Source organism: Mobula hypostoma, chromosome 24 (genome assembly GCF_963921235.1).
Source record: "Mobula hypostoma chromosome 24, sMobHyp1.1, whole genome shotgun sequence".
Taxonomy (NCBI): Eukaryota; Metazoa; Chordata; class Chondrichthyes; order Myliobatiformes; family Myliobatidae; genus Mobula; species Mobula hypostoma.
In genome coordinates this window covers 2,597,931-2,619,445 of record NC_086120.1, presented here as the reverse complement: position 1 = coordinate 2,619,445, position 21,515 = coordinate 2,597,931, and the positions used below count along the sequence as shown (strand labels likewise).

General features: G+C 41.1%; 1 protein-coding gene and 1 long non-coding RNA gene across 3 annotated transcripts in view; one reads left to right on the top strand and one right to left on the bottom strand.

Moving 5' to 3' along the window:
• Positions 1-136: 136 nt before the first annotated feature.
• Positions 137-14,742, top strand: LOC134337425 (uncharacterized). 2 transcript variants are annotated; one of them, XR_010015986.1, is made up of 3 exons: positions 137-306; positions 767-888; positions 12,333-14,742. It is a non-coding gene; the product is annotated as an uncharacterized LOC134337425 (long non-coding RNA). The 2 variants fall into 2 exon arrangements; XR_010015987.1 differs by having other exon boundaries at positions 767-1,022.
• A 2,048-nt stretch (positions 14,743-16,790) lies between these two features.
• smim7 (small integral membrane protein 7) overlaps positions 16,791-21,515 on the bottom strand; it is a 52,841-nt gene continuing 48,116 nt past the window's right edge. The window contains exon 5 of the mRNA XM_063032414.1: positions 16,791-21,275. Within this exon, the coding sequence (XP_062888484.1) occupies positions 21,260-21,275 (16 nt within the window). The 3' untranslated portion in view covers positions 16,791-21,259. The remainder of the gene's footprint in view (positions 21,276-21,515) is intronic.

Below are 21,515 nucleotides of genomic sequence, written 5' to 3'. Positions count from 1 at the left end.
TCTACGCGCGAGAACATCACCGGCTCCACGCGTGCGCGCGCGTAAAACAAAATAACGCCTGGGTGCGCCGGCGCGCGCGGGATGAGCGGGTCAATGCCGGTGCGCGCGCGCGCCCACGCGGTAACAGTCGCGCCACGTGGTTGAGCGCGCTGGCCTGGGCGGCACTGTGCCTGGAAGCACCCACGCCAAGGTGCGCACCTCCACGCCGGAGCAGCGTGCTGCGCGGGAACAGGCGCCACGTTACTATGGTAACGGAGCCGTCGTTGGCGAGCAAGGGGCAGCCACTTATTTTCATTTCAACTAATGGTAACCATCGTATTCGGGTCAACTAGAATGTTTATGTATAACATGTTATTGTTGTTATTTGCTGTTAAGAAAATTTATTGTAGACTCGGGGGAGAGACTGGGAGTATCGGCCGAGTTGGGCCGCAGCATACCTGCGTTACGTTGCCACTATTGGCTGGAGGGCCTGACCAGAGTAGCATGTTGAATCAACCGCTTCCACACCCAGACTTTACCTGTCTTTCATAAAAGTCCTGACGAAGGGTCTCGGCCTGAAACGTCGACTGCACCTCTTCCTAGAGATGCTGCCTGGCCTGCTGCGTTCACCAGCAACTTTTATGTGTGTTACCTGTCTTTTGACATTGATTGATGTAACCCATGGACATGCAGTCCATCAGTACATACATGTTGTTTAAAACAGCCAACCAATTAGTTCTACTTACACGTCCTTTAACCTTTGGCCTTTATTTCTTTTTGCCTGCAGTTCCTGGTACCCCCACTTACCTAAACCCATTTGGAGTTATGTGTGGACCCTGAGGAGGATGCAGTGAAGATATGGAACATATTAATCCAGTGGGCAGGACACAGCTAATGGAATGTGAAGAGGTAATCTACTTCGATAGAAAAAACACAATTTTTTAAATGATAACACAAGGAAATCTGCAGATGCTGGAAATTCAAGCAACACATACAAAAAATGCTAGTGAATGCAACAGGCCAGGCAGCGTCTATATGAAGAGGTACAACCCTTTTGGATAAATTTAAGAGTCTTATTGGAACAAATTACTGGAACTCAACTTCCACATAACCCTGTATTATTTCTATTAGGTGATATTGAAGGGATAAAGCCGAAACTTAAATTGAATAAATATCAGAAAGAATTTATAAAAATTGCATTGGCAGTAGCTAAGAAGACTATAGCAGTTACTTGGAAATCTGATTCGTATTTAAGTATGAATCGTTGGAATAATGAAATGGCTAGTTCTATTCCACTCGAAAAAATTACTTATAATTTAAGAGATAAATATGTAACATTTTTGAATATTTGGCGCCCTTATTTACAAAAGATAGGATGGCATATTTAAGTGCTCCGATAAAGATCTTGGTACCTTGGGGAAAGTAACGAATAAGTATAGCAAATTTATTTTGAATTCCATGGAGCATGTGGAAACCTTCCAATACCCAGGCGACTCTTCTTTTTTTTTCTTCTTTTCTTTTTTAGGTAGGACTTTATATGGGGGGGAGGGTTAAGGGGAGGGGGAGGGTAGATATTATCTTTTCATGTATTCTTTTTGAAAACTCAATAAAAATTATATTTAAAAAAAAGAGGTACAGTCGACGTTTCGGGTCAGGAGGCTTTGTCAGGACCAACTGAAAGAAGAGATAATAAGAGATTTGAAAGGGGGAGGGGGAGATCTGAAATGATAGGAGAAGACAGGAGGGGGAGGGATGGAGCTAAGAGCTGGAGAAGGATCGTGGGATGGGAAGCCTGGGGAGAAAGAGAAGGGGAAAGGGGAGCCCAGAGGGTGGAGAACAGGCAAGGAGTTATAGTGAGAGGGACAGAGGGAGAAAAAAGAGAGAGAAAAAGGGGGGGGGGGAATATAATAAATAAATAAATAAAGGATGGGGTATGAAGGGGAGGAGGAGCATTAACGGAAGTTAGAGAAGTCAATATTCATGCCATCAGGTTGGAGCCTACCCAGACAGAATATAAGGTGTTGTTCCTCCAACCCGAGTGTGGCTTCATCTTGACAGTATAAAAGAGTCCGTGGATAGACATATCAGAATGGGAATGGGATGTGGAATTAAAATGTGTGGCCACTGGGAGATCCTGCTTTCTCTGGCGGACAGAGCGTAGGTGTTCAGCGAAACGGTCTCCCAGCCTGCGTCGGGTCTCGCCAATATATAGAAGGCCGCATTGGGAGCACCGGATGCAGTATATCACCCCAGCCGACTCACAGGTGAAGTGTCGCCTCACCTGGAAGGACTGTCTGGGGCCCTGAATGGTGGTGAGGGAGGAAGTGTAAGGGCATGTGTAGCACTTGTTCCGCTTAAAAGAATAAGTGCTGGGAGGGAGATTGCTGGGAAGGGATTCGGGGGGGGGCGGGGAAACGAATGGACAAGAGAGTCGTGTAGGGAGTGATCCCTGCGGAAAGCAGAGGGTGGGGGGAGGAAAAGATGTGCTTAGTGGTGGGATCCCGTTGGAGGTGGCGGAAGTTACGGAGAATTATATGTTGGATCTGGAGGCTGGTGAGGTGGTTGGTGAGGACGAGGGAAACCCTATCCTTAGTGGGGTGGCTGGAGGATGGGGTGAGAGCAGATGTGCGTGAAATGGGGGAGATGCGTTTGAGAGCAGAGTTGATGGTGGAGGAAGGGAAGCCTCTTTCTTTAAAAAAGGAAGACATCTCCTTCGTCCTGGAATGAAAAGCCAATGATGAGAGTTTGAAATTTGTTGGTATTCAGGGGGATCTGTGTATCGTTTAATACATATAATTTTAAATTGACATGGAGAAGAAGTAAGTATTCAGAAAGACAAACAGTATGTATTGGTCTGTATTATAAGAGAATTTGAGTGCAAGAATAGAGACATCTTGCTCTGATTATGTAGAACTTTGGTGAGATTATTTTGTTCCAGATCTGTATTGTGTATTAGACTTTTCGGGCTGTTGGGTGTTATTCCCATTGATACCCCAACACATTTTTTTAAATCGCTACTTTTAACTGTAACAGAGTATGTTAATAAATTTCCCATTGTACCCTTAAAGCTTAAAGAAGGTGTGGAAAATGTGACTCCTGCCAGTTGAAAGAAAATGAGGGCAACAGGACCTCAGTGAGTTGACAGGGAGTATGGGAATTAGGGCCCAATTAAGTTGAAAGGAAGTGTGGGAACCAAACCCAGCAACTTGAAATGGAACATGGGATCTAGAACCCCAGTATGTTGGAATGAATTCAGGACCCTGGTGAGTGGGAAGAGACTATGGGCTCCAGGGCCCTAGTTAGTTAGTATTGAAAGCAGGATCCATGGCCCAAGTGAGATATAAGATCTTATTGAATGGTGGAACAGACTTAAAGGACTGTGTCAGTTTTCCCTATGGATGATACAAGGAGTGAACATTGTGAATTCAAAGAAAGTAAGGAACTCAGGAAAATTACAATCATCAGGAAGTGGAAACTTCAGCCACTGAACTAAACGATTTGATCCTCAGTGGAACCAGTGTTAACTTTGATTATAGATTGAATTGTTTTTGATTATCTATTAAACACATCTACCTATGTTTCATCGACTATACAAAAGCTTTTGACACTGTCAGACACCAAGATCTTCTGGAAATGCTTCAAAATCTTGACGTAGATGGGAAAGATATACGTTTCATAAGAAACTTATACTGGGACCAGACAGCATCCATCAGAATAGAAGGAGAAATGAGTGAGTATGTGAATATCATAAGAGGAGTCAGGCAAGGTTGTGTCTTTTCACCAGACTTATTCAACCTGTATAGTGAAAATATATTGAGAAGCATCAAAGACATCAAAAGATTCACAATTGGAGGCCATAATATAAATAACATCAGATATGCTGATGACATCTTAATAATAGCTGGCTCAGAAACAAAACTTCAAGAACTACTCACTATAGTGGCAGCAGAAAGTAATCGCAGAGGTCAACAAATTCAGATATCTTGGCAGCCTAATAACAAGAGATGGCAGGTGCAATACAGATATCAAATACAGAATAGCAATGGCAAAAGAAGCTTTCCAAAAAATGAAGACCATAATAACAGACAGAAAGATGAGCATGTACACAGAATACTGCAGTGCTACATTTATTCTGTCCTGACTTATGGAAGTGAATGCTGGACCATTACCCCAGCAATGGAAAAGAGACTAGAAGCAGCTGAATTATGGTTCTACAGGAGAATGTTAAAAATATCATGGACCACACACACATCAAATGAAGAAGTTCTCAGAAGAGCCCAGGCAGTTAGATCACTCATACCAGCAATAAGAGAAAGACAATTCAGATTCCTAGGACACGTCATGCGGAAAGATGAACTAGAAAAACTCATACTCTCCGGAAAGATTGAGGGGAGCAAACCTAGAGAAAGACCTTGCCTTATGTACATCAAAAGCCCAGCCAGGTGGCAACACATCGAGAAAATGGAAGTCATCCTAAGAACGAGGGATAGATCTTTATGGAAAACCATGGTCACCAACGTCCATGTTGGATATGGTACCTAGACAGACAGATTAAACACGGATTAAATTGGTTGGGAGGGAGATACCTTAATGTTGACAAAGATTAATTGTAGAAGATCTTAATTACATTAATTTCAAAAAGAACATTTTCCTAGAAGAGAGATATGTTTTTAACTTGTCGATGATCATAAAATCAACAAAGGTCATTGTGAGCAAACCAGCAATGATTGAAGAATAATGTATGAATCCACTGATTCGTCAGACTTCAGATTTGCTGAGATTTCGTAGAAGATGTGTAATGCTGTGAACTGCTGGGGCATTTTGAAGAATGTCCAGACACATTCTGATGAATCCCACCGGCAGGCAGAACTATGAGATAAAGGTGATTGAAAGGAACTACATTTGCTCAGAAATTCAGCTATACACTCAGTTTGCATGGAGCTGGGAAGCAGCCATGGAAACCTAATGGATGTGCAAGAGAGGAAATTGTCTTTGATTCTAGCATCAGAACATAGAACCATACAGCACAGGAACAGGCTTCTTGGCCTGCCTTGTCTGCCCAATCATGTTGCCAACCTAACTTTCCCATCTGCTTGCACACAGTCCTTAACCCTCAGTTCTCTGCCTGATAAGGAGTCTATCTAAATGCCCCTTAATCATTTTACAACTTACCCTAACAGTGCATTCTGTAATGAGAAATCTACGATTTGGTATTTAAAGAGCGTAAATAGTGAACATAATGTGATCTGGTTGAGTGGTGTCGTAGCAACAACCTTGTACTCAATGTCAGTAAGACCAAGGAATTGATTGTGGCCTTCAGGAAGGGTAAATCAAAGAAATACACACCAGTCCTCATCAAGGGATCAGAAGTGGAAAATGTGAACAGTTTCAAGTTCGGATGTTAACATCTCTGAGACCTATCTTGAGCCCAACATATTGATGTAATTACAAAGAAGGCATGACAGTGACTATATTTCATTAGGAGTTTGAGAAGAATTGATATATCACCAAAAGACACTTGCAAGTTTCTACATATGTACCAGGGAGAGCATACTAATTGGTTGCATTATTGTCTGGTTTGGTGGGGCCACTACACAGGATCAGAAAAAAGATCTGGAAAATTGTAAGCTCAACCAGCTCCATCATGGGTACAAAACTCCCCAGCATCGAGGACACCTTCAAAAGGCGATGCATCATTAAGGACTCCCATCACCCAGGACTTGCCCTCTTCTCATTGTTGCCAAAGAGGAGGAGGTACAGGAGCATGAAGGTTTCAGGAACAGCTTCTTCCCCTCTGCCATCATTTATTGTTTATATATTATTGTAATTTATAGTTTTTATTACTATGTATCGCAATGTACTTCAGCTGCAAAGCAACAAATTTCATGGCATATGCCAGTGATGTTAAATCTGACTTTCACAATATTTTCTATATGCAATGGATTTTGATGAATTTGGACACATCAGGGCCAGTACATTTTGGCCCAATTAGCCAAAGTGTCATGGAAATAGTTAAAACGGTATTTATAAAAAAAATAGACAAACTACCATTTAACTGAGTAACCAATTATGTATTCAAATGAAATATAGGACGAATTAGAGCACCACCAATACTACTACGGTACTATATAACTGCGTTATTTCCTAATAGTAATTGATGAAGGAATTCATCCAGTATACGCTGCTGTGTTCATTTGATTGACTGTAAATGAGCAAAATCAGTACAGATACCTAGTGCAGATAGTGGACTGCCTTCTTTGCTTTTTGAATTGGCATCCGTCGGCCCAGATAGATAACAAAACATCAGCACACACAACTGATGCTATTTAAAGGCTGTTCGCTCTAAGCATGGTGTAGTGTCTAACAGTCACACAAGTGCACATGACTGACACTAGTTAGAAGCTGTTCAGCAAGAGTATCCTGTTCCAATTAAGCGGCGTAGTATCCCAAATAGATAAAGGAATACCGGCTAAGTTCTCAATTAGTTTATGTTCCAAATAAGCAGCTGCCCCGATTATCTGATGTTCTAATTAACTAGAATCCTCCGTAGAATGGAAATTTATTTGTTTCAATCAAAAATCAAAGTCTTAAAGTTGAATAATGTAAAACATTAAGATAAGGGACATAGGTTAGCTCTGGTGTACTAGGAAGCTTCAGTAAAAGAGATGATAGCAAACAAACAATAGCTAACATTTAAGTAATCAATATATTTCCAATTAAGGTAAAGTGCAACAGAAAATTTGGTCCAAATATTGTTATCGTGGTTATAGGCAGTATCTATCATCAAGAATCCCCATCATCCACTCTATGCTCTCCTCTAACTGCTGCCATCGTGAAGGAGGAGCCTTGGGTCCCATGCCGCAAGTTCATGAACAGTTATTACCCTTCAATCATCAGGCTCCTGAACCACTGTAGATAACTTCACTTGTCTATAAACTGAACTGTGGAACAACCTGTGGACTTACTTTCAAGGACTCTACAACTTATGTACTCAGTGTTAGTTAGTTAGTTAGTATTTGCAAAGTTGTCTATTTTTTTTGCACATTGATTGTCCGTCTTTGTAGTTTTTTTCATTGGTTCTACTGTATATTGTTCTACTGTGAATGCTTGCAAGAAAATGAATCTGAGGCTAGTACCTTTCTCTACGTCTTATAACAAACAACTATGAACTCAGCGTGGATCAATCATAAACGTTTTTATTTACTTGCAAGGAAAGACCATCACCGCACAAGAGCCGGTGATAGCTCCAATAAAACATTAGTCACTCCTTTATACACAAGTGTTATCTACCTGCACCAGTTTAAGGACAGGGTGCATTCTGTTAGTCTGCTTAATTAGTATACTTGCTATTCTTCCAGTAACCAAATCCGCTTGTCTATCTGCAATTTGTCATATACTCAAGATCCATTGGCATAATGTTGCACTCTGGTACAATACAGGCAACACACATAAAATGCTGAAGGAACTCTGCAGGCGAGGCAACATCTATGGAAAAGAGTAAACGGTCGAAGTTTCAGGCCAAGTCCCTTCATCGGGACTGGAGAAAAAAAGATGAAAAGTCAGAGTGAGGTTGGGGGAGGGGAGGAAGAAATACAAGGTGAAAGGTGAACCTGGAAAAGGGAGGGGGGGGGGATTGCTAAGATAAAGAGCCGAGGAGTTGTTTGGTGAAAGAGATAAAGGACTGGAGAAGGGGGGAATCTGATAGGAGAGGACAGAAGGCCATGGAAGAAAGGGAGGGGAGAGGAACGCCAGAGGGAAGTGATTGGCAGGTAAGGTGATAAGGTGAGAGAGGGAAATTAGAATGGGGAATGATGAAGGAGAAGTGGTGGGGGGGCATTGCCAGAAGTTAGAGAAGTCAATGTTCATGCCATCAGGTTGGAGGTTACCCAAACGGAATATAAGGTGTTGCGCCTCCAACCGGAGTGTGACCTCATTGTGGCAGCAGATAGGCTGACATGTCGGAACAGGAATGGGAAGTGGAATTAAAATTGGGTGGCTCAAATAGTTGACTGTTTGCTCTTTTCCATAGATGCTGACTGGTTTGCTGAGTTTCTCCAGCATTTTGTGTGTTGCTTGGATTTCCAGCATCTCACATTTTCTCTTGTTTGTGACTAGTATAATACAAGTTCCATTTTGTTACAGACAAGATGCCATTTTGTGACTACAAGTAAAGTACATTTCCACAATGGTAACATATACATACTTTGATAATAAATTTACTTTGAACATTGAACTTGAAGAACAGTAGGATTAAGGAAAACCCCAAGGTATTCTACATAGAAAACATAGAAAATAGGTGCAGGAGTAGGCCATTCAGCCCTTCGAGCCTGCACCACCATTCAGTATGATCATGGCTGATCATCCAACTCAGAACCCTGTACCTGCCTTCTTTCCATACCCCCTGATCCCTTTAGCCACAAGGGCCATATCTAACTCCCTCTTAAATATAGCCAATGAACTGGCCTCAACTATTTCCTGTGGCAGAGAATTCCACAGATTCACCACTCTCTGTGTGGAGGTTTTTCCGCATCTCGGTCCTAAAAGGCTTCCCCTTTATCCTCAAACTGTGACCCCTCGTTCTGGACTTCCCCAACATCAGGAACAATCTTCCTACATCTAGCCTGTCCAATCCCTTTAGAATTTTATACGTTTCAATAAGATCCCCCCTCAATCGTCTAAATTCCAGAGTTTATAAGCCTAGTCGATCCAGTCTTTCATCATATGAAAGTCCTGCCATCCCAGGAATCAATCTGGTGAACCTTCTTTGTACTCCCTCTATGGCAAGAATGCCTATCCTCAGATTAGGGGACCAAAACTGCACACATATATGTGAAGAACAGGAGTATGACTACAGAGAAGGCTGGATGAATCAGGGATAGAAGAGGAATGATTGGAGGGTGTGGCGGGTGGCAAATGTTATTCCTTTATTCAACAAAGGGAGTGGGGGTAACCTTGGTAATTATAGACTAGTGAGTCTTCAGTGGTGAGCAAATCATTGGAGGAGAATCTTAGAAACAGGATTCACAATCATTTGGAGAAGCGAATACCTGATTAGGGATAGTCAGTTTGACATTGTGACGGGCAGTTCATGCCGCATGAGTCTAATTGAATTCTTTGAGGATGTTGTCAAAGCACATTGATGAAGATAGGGAAGTGGATATGGTGCATATGGGTTTTAGTAAGGCATTGAATAAGGTTCTCCAATGTAGGCTCATTCAGAAAGTCAGAAGGCATGGAATCCTGGCTTTATGGATTTAGAATTAGCTTGCCCATATAAAGCAGGGGTAGGTCATAGATGAAGTGTTTTATGCTTGGAGGTTGGTGGAGTTGTGAATAGTGTGGAGAGTTACCATAGGTAACAATGTTACATTGACAAGAGCGCAGAACTGGTCTAAGAAGTGGCAGATGGAATTCAATCCAGAAATGTGTGAAGAGATTCATAGAACCATAGAACATTACAGCACAGAAACAGGCCTTTTGGCCCTTCTTGGCTGTGCCAAACCATTTTTCTGCCTAGTCCCACTGACCTGCACTTGGACCATATCCCTCCATACACCTCTTGTACCTGTCCAAGTTTTTCTTAAATGTTAAAAGTGAGCCCGCATTTACCACTTCATCTGGCAGCTCATTCCACACTCCCACCACTCTCTGTGTGAAGAAGCCCCCCCAATGTTCCCTTTAAACTTTTCCCCCTTCACCCTTAACCCATGTCCTCTATTTTTTTTCTCCCCTAGCCTCAGTGGAAAAAGCCAGCTTGCATTCACTCTATCTATACCCATCATAATTTTATATACCTCTATCAAATCTCCCCTCATTCTTCTACGCTCCAGGGAATAAAGTCCTAACCTATTCAACCTTTCTCTGTAACTCAGTTTCTCAAGTCCCGGCAACATCCTTATAAACCTTCTCTGCACTCTTTCAACCTTATTAATATCCTTCCTGTAATTTGGTGACCAAAACTGCACACAATACTCCAAATTTGGCCTCACCAATGCCTTATACTACCTCACCATAACATTCCAACTCTTATACTCAATACTTTGACTTATAAAGGCCAATATACCATAAGCTCTCTTTACAACCCTAGCTACCTGTGACGCCACTTTTAGGGAATTTTGTATCTGTATTCCCAGATCCCTCTGTTCTACTGCACTCCTCAGTGCCTTACCATTTACCCTGTATGTTCTACCTTGGCTAGTCCTTCCAAAGTGCAGTACCTCACACCTTAAACTCCATCTGCCATTTTTCAGCCCATTTTTCCAGCTGGTCCAAATCTCTCTGCAAGCTTTGAAAACCTTCCTCACTGTCCACTACACCTCCAATCTTTGTATCATCAGCAAATTTGCTGATCCAATTTACCACATTATCATCCAGATCGTTGATATAGATGACAAATAACAATGGACCCAGCACTGATCCCTGTGGCACACCACTAGTCACAGGCCTCCACTCAGAGAAGCAATCCTCCACTACCACCCTCTGGCTTCTTCCATTGAGCCAATGTCTAATCCAATTTACTACCTCTCCATGTATACCTAGCGACTGAATCTTCCTAATTAACCTCCCATGCGGGACCACTTTGGAAGGCCAATTTTGAAAGCACAATACAGGGGGAATGGCAGGATTCTTGGCTGAGTGGAGGAACAGAGAGATACTGGGGTCCATATCCATAGATCCCTCAAAGTTGCCACACAGGTTGATAGGACTGTTAAAAAGACTTGTGGTGTATTGGCCTTCATTAGTCAGGGCATTGTGTTCAAGAGCCGTAAGGTAATGCTGGAACTCTATAAAACCTTGGTGAGACCACATTTGGAATATTTTTTCAGTTCTGGTTGCCTCATTATAAGAAGAGTGTGGAAGCTTTAGGGAGGGTACAGAGGAACTTTACCACAATGCTGCCTGGATTAAAGAACATGCCTTATATGGTAGGTTGAGCAAGCTAAGGCTTTTCTCTCTGCAGTGAAGTAGGTGAGGGGTGACTTGATATAGGTGTCAAGATTATAAGAGGCATAGATCGAGCAGACTAGAGACTTTCTCAGAGCAGAAATGGCTAGTAAAAGGGGGCATAATTTTAAGGTAATTGGAGAAAGGTATGGGGTAATGTCAGAGATAAGTGGAATGCCCTGCTAGGGTTGTTGGTAGAGGCAGATACCATAGGTGAATTTAAAGAACTCTTAGAATGGTACATGGATGATAGAAAAAGGGGAAGAAAGAAGAATTAGATTGCTATAATATGCTACATTCTATAACAGCAAATACTTGAGAATACCACTAACTGCACATTCTCCTCCATGTTAGTTACCATCCCGACCTGCAAAATCAAAATCCTGGAGCTCCCTTACCAACGGTACTGTGGTATTTTAATGAGAAGAACTTTGGTGATTCAAGGTGGTGGCTCACCACTATCTTTGAGGATAATTGGAAATGGGCAACAAATCAGAAAAGCCAACATGCTGAATGAATAAATGATACAGAGAGATAGCCATTGAGACAGAGAAAGGGAACATTCCTCTACAAAAGTTGGAGAATAATACATACACATGATCTTTTTGACTTGACACTTATGGTATCTGAGACTTGTTTGTCATTCACACCTTGGCCAGGTCAGTTAGCATCCATAGACTAACCTTCATCAGCATTACTAACAAAAAGAGAGGAAGTAAGATGCAAGGAGGTGGTAATTAGAAAAGGTAAAGGGCTGGAGAAGAAGGAATCTGATAGGAGATGAGGAGCGAGGAGGGGCACCAAGCAGGAAGTGATAGGCAGGTGAGGAGAGGTGGAAGGGAAGCCAGAATGGGTAATGGAAGAAGAGGGGAGGGGGAATAGTACCAAAAGTTAGAGAAATCGATGTTCATGCCATCAGGTTGGAGGCTAACCAAATGGGATATGAGGTGTTGCTCCTCCAACCTGAGAATAATCCCATTGTGCAGCAGAGGGGGCCATGTACCGACATGTCTGAATGGGGACTGGAATTAAGTGGTTGACAAATAGAAAATTCTGCTTTTTGTGGATGGAGCAAAGGTTCTTGACAAAGTGGCCCACCTATCTACGTTGGGTCTCACCAGTGTAGAGGGGGAGCACCGGATACAGTAGATAATCCCAACAGATTCGCAGGTGAAGTGTTGCCTCACCTGGAAGAGCTATTTGAGGCCCTGAATAGAGGTGAGGAAGGAGGTGAATGGGCAGGTGTAGTTCTTCTGTTTACAGGGGTAAGTGCCAGAATGGATATTAGTGGGTAGGGTGTAATGGACAATGAAATCAGAGAGAGTGTGGGGGTGGGGAGGTAAAAATGTGTTTTATTTATTAAACTTGCCTAACCAACCAAGTTTAAGTATTTTCTGTTTTTATTTCAGATTTCTATTATCTGCAATTTGTTACCATGACTTTTTTTTCAAAGATCAAATACAAAGTTAGCAAACTGAGCACCATTTGTTGAAGTTATCTTTATTTTTCAAATAATTCAAATGTTTGATCCAAGCTTTAGCAGCAGTAAACTCTAGTTTCCATTTCAGCAATTACGATTCCTCATGCTGTATATTGCCCACCTCCCTCCGCAATTGAATGCTGGACTTCTTAACAGGAAGGCCACAGTCAGTCCATGTGGGCAGCAACATCTCCTGTCCCATTACACTGAGCTCTAGCGCTCCCCAAGGCTGTGTGCTCAGTCTGCTGCTGTTTGCACTGCTAATGCATGACTATGTCACAGGATCCAACTCAAACCATGTCATCAAGTTTGCAGATGAGACAACAGTGGTTGGCCTTGTCAAGAACAATGATGAGACAGAGTATAGAGAGGAAGTGGAGAGGCTGGTGGATTGGTGTGAGAAGAACAACCTGAACCTGGATGTGGAGAAGACAAAAGAAATTATGGACTTCAGGAAGGTGCAAACAAACCATCCCCCTCTGCGAATACATGGGTCCTCTGTAGAGAGAATTAAATGCACCAAGTTCCTGGGAGATCACATCACATGATCTCACCTGGTCCCTTAATATCAGCTCCCTGAACAAGAAGGTGCAGCAGCCCCTCCACTTCCTATGAAGATTGAGTCAAGCAAGGCTCACAGCCCCTCATCTTAACTGCGTTTTACAGGAGCACCATTGGGAGTACACTGAAAATTGCATCTCCATCTAATGTGGAAGCAGTCGGGTATCGGACTTGAAGTCCTACAAAGGACTGTGAGAACAGCTAAAAGGATCATGGGGTCTCCCTACCATCCACTGGGGACATTTATCAGGAGTGCTGCATACACAGGGCCCTAGGATCCCAACTATCCATCCGGCGTCCTCTGACTTTCTACCATCAGGCAGGAGACTCAGATGCATTGAAAACAAGAACAGTCAGGATGAGAAGTAGTTTCTTCTCGCAGGCCATTAGGCTTCTGAACTCCCAGCTGCATCATAGTCGGTATGTCTCTGGTTAATTTGTTCCACTCCTTACAATATTTAATATTAATGCACCAGCTTGTTATTTATGTGTGATTCATCTGTAGATTTTATCGTCTTCGTAAGTTTTTCTGCATTATGTGTTTTAGACCCTAGTTCGAAGAAACATCTCGTTTCTATATACATTATATATGTTATATACTGTTACATGCCTTAAGGAGATGTGTTTTTTTTGTCAGAATGATGTAATGGTCTTTTGGCGGTCACCTGATGTAATTTTCCCGCCAATGTGAGGTCACGTGATGACATGTGCATCATGGGTATATAAGGGTAGACCCCAGATGATGCAGTTAGTTTTTAGTTTGTAGATTTCCAGGTAGAATGTGCTGTGTCTCCGTTTCTGTTGCGTTTTTTTTTGTGACGCAGTTTCGTTTTTGAAATGGTTGTGCATTCTGTTGCAAGATACAATATTATTGGACTGGAAATTTTTGGCTAGATGTGTTGATTTACCCTATTCCTGTAGTAGAAGGGAGAGTGAAGACTTTATCGAAGTACAGGACCGAAGGATTAAGAGGAGTCAGGATCGGTCGGCAGTTTAATAAAGGATCGACCTTATTGAGTCTTCGTTGAAGGAGTAGCGACCTGCATCGAGATAACTCTTGCCAAAAGAGCAAAGAGTTCATGTAAAGGTTTGCTCTCTCTAAAAGAAATTAAGGTCAGTTGTTTTAAACCGTTTATTTACTGCATCGTGAATCCTTTGGATAGAACCGGCAGGAAAGTTGCGTCTATGAAGAAATCCTTCTCCAGAGAAGTCTCTCCCAATTGAACGTATAAATCTGTTGAACTTTTGAATTTACTATTTTAAGAACTATATCTGACTTTATCGCTTTAAGAACTGTTTTCGCATTTAACGCTTTAAGAACCAGTGCCGAGTGACGATTTGTGGAACGGCTGCATAGAAACATAGAAAATAGGTGCAGGAGTAGGCCATTCGGCCCTTCGAGCCTGCACCGCCATTCAGTATGATCATGGCTGATCATCCAACTCAGAACACTGTACCAGCCTTCCCCCCCCATACCCCCGATCCCTTTAGCCACAAGGGCCATATCTAATTCCCTCTTAAATATAGCCAATGAACTGTTAACGGTTAACTTCCGGTTGAAGTTTTCATTTGTTTTTTCCTTATTGTTTATCCCTGTTTAATAAATGTTTGGTTATTTTTATATAACCTGTCTCGATTGATATTCATTATTGCCGGTTATGTAACAATACATGTAAATAGTTAAATGACAACAAACTTCACTTGACTTGACAATAAGGTTGCTAATTTGTTCTGTAAAGGCTGTGGTATTTTTAACCTGTAATTCCCCTCTCTGTAAACACGAGGAATTCTGCAGATGCTGGAAATTCAAGCAACACACATCAAAGTTGCTGGTGAACGCAGCAGGCCAGGCAGCATCTCTAGGAAGAGGTACAGTCGACGTTTCAGGCCGAGACCCTTCGTCAGGACTAACTGAAGGGTCCTGACGAAGGGTCTCGGCCCGAAACGTCGACTATTCCCCTCTCTGTGCTCTTCACCATCACTATCCCTAACAGCTCTACAAAAATGAAGATAATTGTATTTTTTTTTCTCTCAGTATCTCCTCAATTGGTTTCCTTACACTGCTGTAATTCAACTTGAAAAGGCAGTGATGATCAAGGATAGTCAGCATTGATTTTTTGGTATGTTGGTAGTAGATCTTTTCTGACAACTATAACCAATTTTTTTTGGAGATGTGACTAACTATATTGATGAGGGTAGTATAATTGATTGGTTTACATAGATTTCAGTGAGGCATTTAACAAGGCCTCACATGGAAGGCTGATCCAAAAGGTTAGAGGTCGGGGGATCCAGAATTAACCAGGGCATGAGACAGAGGGTGATGGTGGAGTGTTGCTTTTATAGTGGAAGCTTATGACAAACAATGTATCACAGGTATCAAGTGTTGGTACCCTTATTGTTGTGTGTATTAATGTCTTAAATGTGCAGCTATGATTAGTAAGTTCACAGAAAAAAAGGCGAAGTTTTGATAGGAGTGCAATCTTAGGCTACAGAATGTTATTGATTCGCCGGTAAATTGACACAGCACTAACAGATGCAATTTTAATGGGGTCTGTATTTTCTACAGCCTAATAGATACAGTGTATGAATGGTAGATTCCTAGGAAATACAAGTTCAAAGATCCCCGAAAGTAGCAGTATAGATAGAGTGATGAAAAGGGAATGTTGGATGATTACTTCAGTTAGCTAGGGCTTAGAATATAAAACAGGGAAGTCGTGGTACAATGTAAAGAAAAACATTGTTAGCTCACAGCTTAAAAAATATTGTGTGCTGTGCTGGTTGCCACACTATAGAAAGGATACAATTGTGCTAGAGGGTGCAGAGAAGATGGAGCAGAATGCTGCCTCTGATAGAACGTTTCACCTGTGAGCAGAGACTGGATAGAAATGAGATGCATTGGAAGGGCAGAAAAAAGTAAGAAAGCAAGTAGTATACATCTACGCAAACAACAGGAATTCTGCAGATGCTGGAAATTCAAGCAACACACATCAAAGTTGCTGGTGAACGCAGCAGGCCAAGCAGCATCTGTAATTCTGCAGATGCTGGAAATTCAAGCAACACACATCAAAGTTGCTGGTGAACGCAGCAGGCCAAGCAGCATCTGTAAATTCTGCAGATGCTGGAAATTCAAGCAACACACATCAAAGTTGCAGTCCTGACGAAGGGTCTCGGCCTGAAACGTCGACCGCACCTCTTCCTACAGATGCTGCTTGGCCTGCTGCGTTCACCAGCAACTTTGAAGTATACATCTACGGATTAGGAAACAGTGCTGTGTGGACTGTTACGTGGTGAGCTCAGTTTCAAAACAAAGCATGATGGCTTAAGTTCCAACTGCACTAAACCTGTGCTCCTTTCACATACCAGGGCATTGGTTCCCATGCTTTCTTTAAACTCCTATCTATGTTCCCCATGCTTCCTTGTTTCCTGTGCTCTTTGAAACATAGTAGATTCAATGTTGAATTTATTATTTTACTATGTAACTTCTGGAAAAACAGGAATTAAAAGTCTGTTGGTATATTAAGTACATTAGTAGCATAGCAGTTAGCTCAGGGCATTGGAGTTCAATTCTAGTGTCCTCTGTAAGGAAGTTTATATGTTCTCCCCATGTAGGTGTGGGTTTCTTCTGGGTGCTACGATTCCTCCCACATTCTAAAGACATACCAGTTAGCAGGTTAATTAGTCATTGCAAATTGTACTGTGATTAGGCTAGGGTTAAATAGATCGGTTTTTGGGCAGTGTGGCTCGTTGGGCTGGAAGGGCATGTTCCGTGCTGTATCTGATAAGATAAAATAGCCAGAAAATTTTGCTTATCCAACACAGTCCCAAGCATGCCAGATTAATGGAGTTTTATTGATTGTTCCGTTTTACTCTTTACCCTTTGTACAAAACATGTCTTGAAGTTAATACGTGATAGATTTAATTCATCAACATAGACAAGTTGAAAAAGAGAGCTAGTCACAGATACTTTAGATGCAAAAAATGTTTATACATTTCACTGCATCCAAAGACAAAGCACATAAATGCTTCAGTGCTTCAGTGTATAGTTAGTTTTTGTGAACAAACACCAGATTTTGACACATTGATGGTGTGATAAAAAAAGTATCAGAGCCAAAAGCCCAATCATCAACATATTATTTACAAATTCATAAGAAATCAATGAATTAGGCTGCATAGAAGGGTTATTGTCACCACATTACAATAGTTTGCGATGTTACAATCTATGCTCACTATAGACAGTTAACAATTTCACACCCATACTTGAAGTACTTATTTGTCTCTGCATTCATATACTTGTCATCTCCACAACAAAAAAGCATTACAACAATAACTGTCAGTGGCAGCTGCTTAGAGAAAATACAAAAGGATGTTTTTCCTCTAGATGCTGCGTCTCTAGTAATGAGCATAGACATCCAATACTTAATGGTCAAATATTATCACTGGGCACCAATATAGTGCTGTCGTTCCAGCACATGGTAATGTTGATCATAAGGTATAGGAGCAGAATTAGGCCATTTGGCCTATTTGAATTTGCTCTGTCATTTCATCGTGAATGATCCAATTTTCTTCGCTGCTCCAATTTCCTGCCTTCTCCACGTATCTCCCTATCAATCAAGAATCTATCAACTTCTGCCTTAATATACATAAAGACTTGGCCTCCCCAGCTGCCTGTGACAAATAATTCCAGATTCACCATTCTCTGGTTGAAGGAATTCCTCCTCGGCTCTGTTTGAAGAGGACGCCCCTCTATTATGAGGCTTAGACTCTCCTACTATAGGAAACATCCTCTCTACAAGGCCTTTCACCATTCAATTTGTTTCAATTAGGTCACCCTTCATTTTTCTGAATTGCAGTGAATACAGGCCCAGAGCCATCAAACACTATGACATTCAATCCTGGAATTATTTTCATGACCTTCCTTTGAATCCTGTCCAGTTTCAGCACATCCTTTCTAAGATAAATGACCTAAACCTGCTCACAATTCTCCAAGTGAGATCTCACCAGTGCTTTATAAAGTTTCAACATTACGTCCTTACTTTTATATCCTAGTTGTCTTGAAATTAATGCTAACATTGTAATTGTCTTCCTCACCATAGACTCAACCTGTGAATCAACCTTTAGGGAATCCTGCACAAGGACTCCCAAGTCCCTCTGCGCCTCAGTTTTTTGTATATTCTCTCCATTTAGAAAATAGTCAACCCTTTCATTTCTTCTTCCAATGTACATGACCATACACTTCCCAACACTGTATTCTCCTGCCACTTCTTTGCCCATTCTCCTTATCTGTTTGAGTCCTTCTGTAGCCTATTTCCTCAAAAATACCTGCCCCTCCATCCATCTTCATATTGTCTGCAAAGATTGCAATAAAGCCATCAGTTCCATCATCCAAAACATTGGTATATAACGTAAAAAGAATTGGTCTCAACAGAGACCCCTATGGAACACTAGTCACCAGCAGCCAACAATAAAAGGCTCCCTTTATTCCCACTCTGCCTCCTGCCAATTAGCCATTGCTTTATCCGTGCTGGAATCTGTCCTGTAATACCATGGGTTCATAGCTTGTTAAGCAGCCTCATCTGTGGCACCTTGTCAAAGGCCATCTGAAAATCCAAGTGCACAACATCAAGTAATTCTCCATAGTCTATCCTCTTGTTATGTCTTCAAAGAATTCCAACAGATTTGTCAGGCAAGATTTCCCCTTGAGGAAACCAGGCTGACTATCACCTATTTTATCATGTGCCTCCAAGTACCCTGCTACCTCATCCTTAATAATCGACTCCAATATCTTCCCAGCAACTGAGGTCAGACTAACTGGCCTATAGTTTTCTTTCTTCTGCCTCTCCCCTACTTGAAGAGTGGAGTAAATTTGCAATTTTCCAATCTTCCAGAACCATTCTGGAATCTTGAGTTTCTTGAAAGATCATTACTAATGCCTTCCCAGTCTCTTCAGCCAGATCTTTCAAAACCCTGGGGTGTACACCATCTGGTCCAGGTGACCTGTCTACCTTCAGCCCTTTCAGTTTCCCAAAAATCTTCTCTTCGGTAATGGTAACTTCACACACTTCATTACCCTGACACCTGGAACTTCTGCCATATTGCTAGCGTCTTCCACAGTGAAGACTGATGCAAAGTACTTATAAAATATGTACGCCATTTTCTTGTCCCCTATTACTACTCCAGCATTATTTTCCAAAAGATGTATTTGATTAAACTTTTGATAGCCTCTTTAATATTACTGACCAGCTTACCTTCGTATTCCATCTTTACCTTCATAATTATTTTTTTAGTTGCCCTCTGTTGATTGTTAAATCTTCCCATTCCTCTAATTTCCAACTAATTTTTGCTCTATTATATACCATCTCTTTGGCGTTGACTTCTTGTCAGCCACAATTGTTTCATCCTGCCTCGAGAATACTATTTTTTTGGGATGTACGTATCTTGTGCCTTCCAAATTGCTTCCAGAAATTCCAGCCATTGCTGCTCTGCCATCACCCCTGCCAGTGTTCTTTTCCAATCCATTCTGGCCAACTCCTCTCTCATACCTCAATAATTCCATCTTATTCCACTGTAATACTGGTACACCTGACTTTAGCTTCTCCTTCTCAAATTTCAGGGTGAATTCAATCATATTATGGTCACGTTCACCTAAGGGTTTTTTTTTGTTTTTAAGCTCTAATCAATTCTAGTTTATTGCACAACACCCAATCCAGAATAGCTGATCCCCTGGTGGGCTCAACCACAAGCTGCTCTAAAAAGCCAACTCATAGGCATTCTAGAAATTCCCCCCTTGCAATCCAGCACCAACCTGATTTTCCCAATCTACCTGCATATTGAAATCCCTCATGTTTATTGTAACACTGTATTTTCTATCACCTGTTGTAATGGGTAGATCACATCCTTATTACTGTTTGGGGGTCTTTTTACCCCTACAGTTCCTTAGCTCTGTTCACAATGATTCAACACCTTCTGACCCTATAATCACCTCTTTCTAATGATTTGATTTCATTTGGAGCAACACTTCCCCTTTGCCTTCTTGCCTGTCCTTCTGATATTAGTGTACCCTTGGACATTAACCTCCTAGCTAAAATCTTCTTTCAGCCATGATTCAATAATGCATACAACATCACATATGCCAAACTGCAACTGTGCTAAATGGGATACAAATTTTTAACATAATCAATAATTTGAGACAAATCATGCAGTAAGTGGTGACAATTTTGATCACAATGAATCTACATCTCACAAATGTGCTCATTTGGCTAACTTGTTTAAAAACAAGTTACAAGGGAAAAAAAAACAGGACAAGTTCTGACTGCAAACTAGCAGGTGCATGCAGTACTGTCCCACTTTGGTTATATAATACCCTTGAGAAAATGTACAAAGGGCAGTCAATCATGATTAGAATTTGTGTGAAGTAGATTAACAGAACAGAATTAATTTCAAAATCAAGCTAACATTTATTTTGCATGAATTCACTATTATGATTCACTTTCATCAATCATGTGTTGTTTTTCCTTTTTGTTCTCATTGCACAGAATGTCATAAACAATTGGACTAAATATGGAACTGAGAAAGGATTTATTTTATGTGCAAATTACAGATGAGCATAGATTTAACATTGCATAAAAAGAGAAAAATCTCATCATCTCCAGCATTACAAAGCCCTGTGGGTCAGCTGTTATTTCTGAATGCATATAAAGTCATTGATACTGGTAGGTACAGAACTTTCCACGCTGGTTGACTTATGCTTGTATACAGCCCATGTGAAGTCCAGTTGGATATCAGCTTGAATTGTTGTACTAGTTAACTGCATAAAATGTTCAATCCTAACAATACCATTTTTAAAATTCATTTCTGAAAAAAAATAGCAAGGGGCAATCTTTTATCCATTAAGTAAAATTTTAATATTAAAAATACTTCTGGAAAATTTCAAATGTGTCAGGGCTGACATTTTAGACCTGCATCAGTTTGTCTCTGGCATGAACCCAAAAGAACACAATGTGAATATGATGCAGTAATCTACACTTTCAACTCTGCAGTGTTAAAGTGTCTGGGAATTTCCTGAACACGTGACCTGTCTAAGGAAGGTGGGAAAACTCTGGATAGATATACCTTATGATTGATAACGTCAAACTGGTTTCTGTTGCAGAACTGACCTTGGGATTGTGTAACTGTAAAACATGCCAGAACCTCAGGGTTGATCTAGTGTAAAAATTATAATTTATGAAGTAGAGAAATGACAAAGTATCCAAATACAGAAGGTCCCAGGGTTGCTTCTTTCCACAGCATTAATAAATTTCAAGATCCAAAGAGCCTGGAAGGAAACAAAGGAATAACTTGATCAACTATCTTATTGACAAAATTAATTCCTTTTAAAGCAGCTAGTTTTTACACAGCTACTTACAAAGCTATAAAGTGCCCTGGTGATAAGGCAAAGAATGTGTATAACTTTCATTTTATATTCTCATGAAAGCTCAAATTCACAAGTCACATTTATGTTCTCAGTATTGGTAAATATAGCAATTATCCAGCATAAAACAAGATGCCACAACCA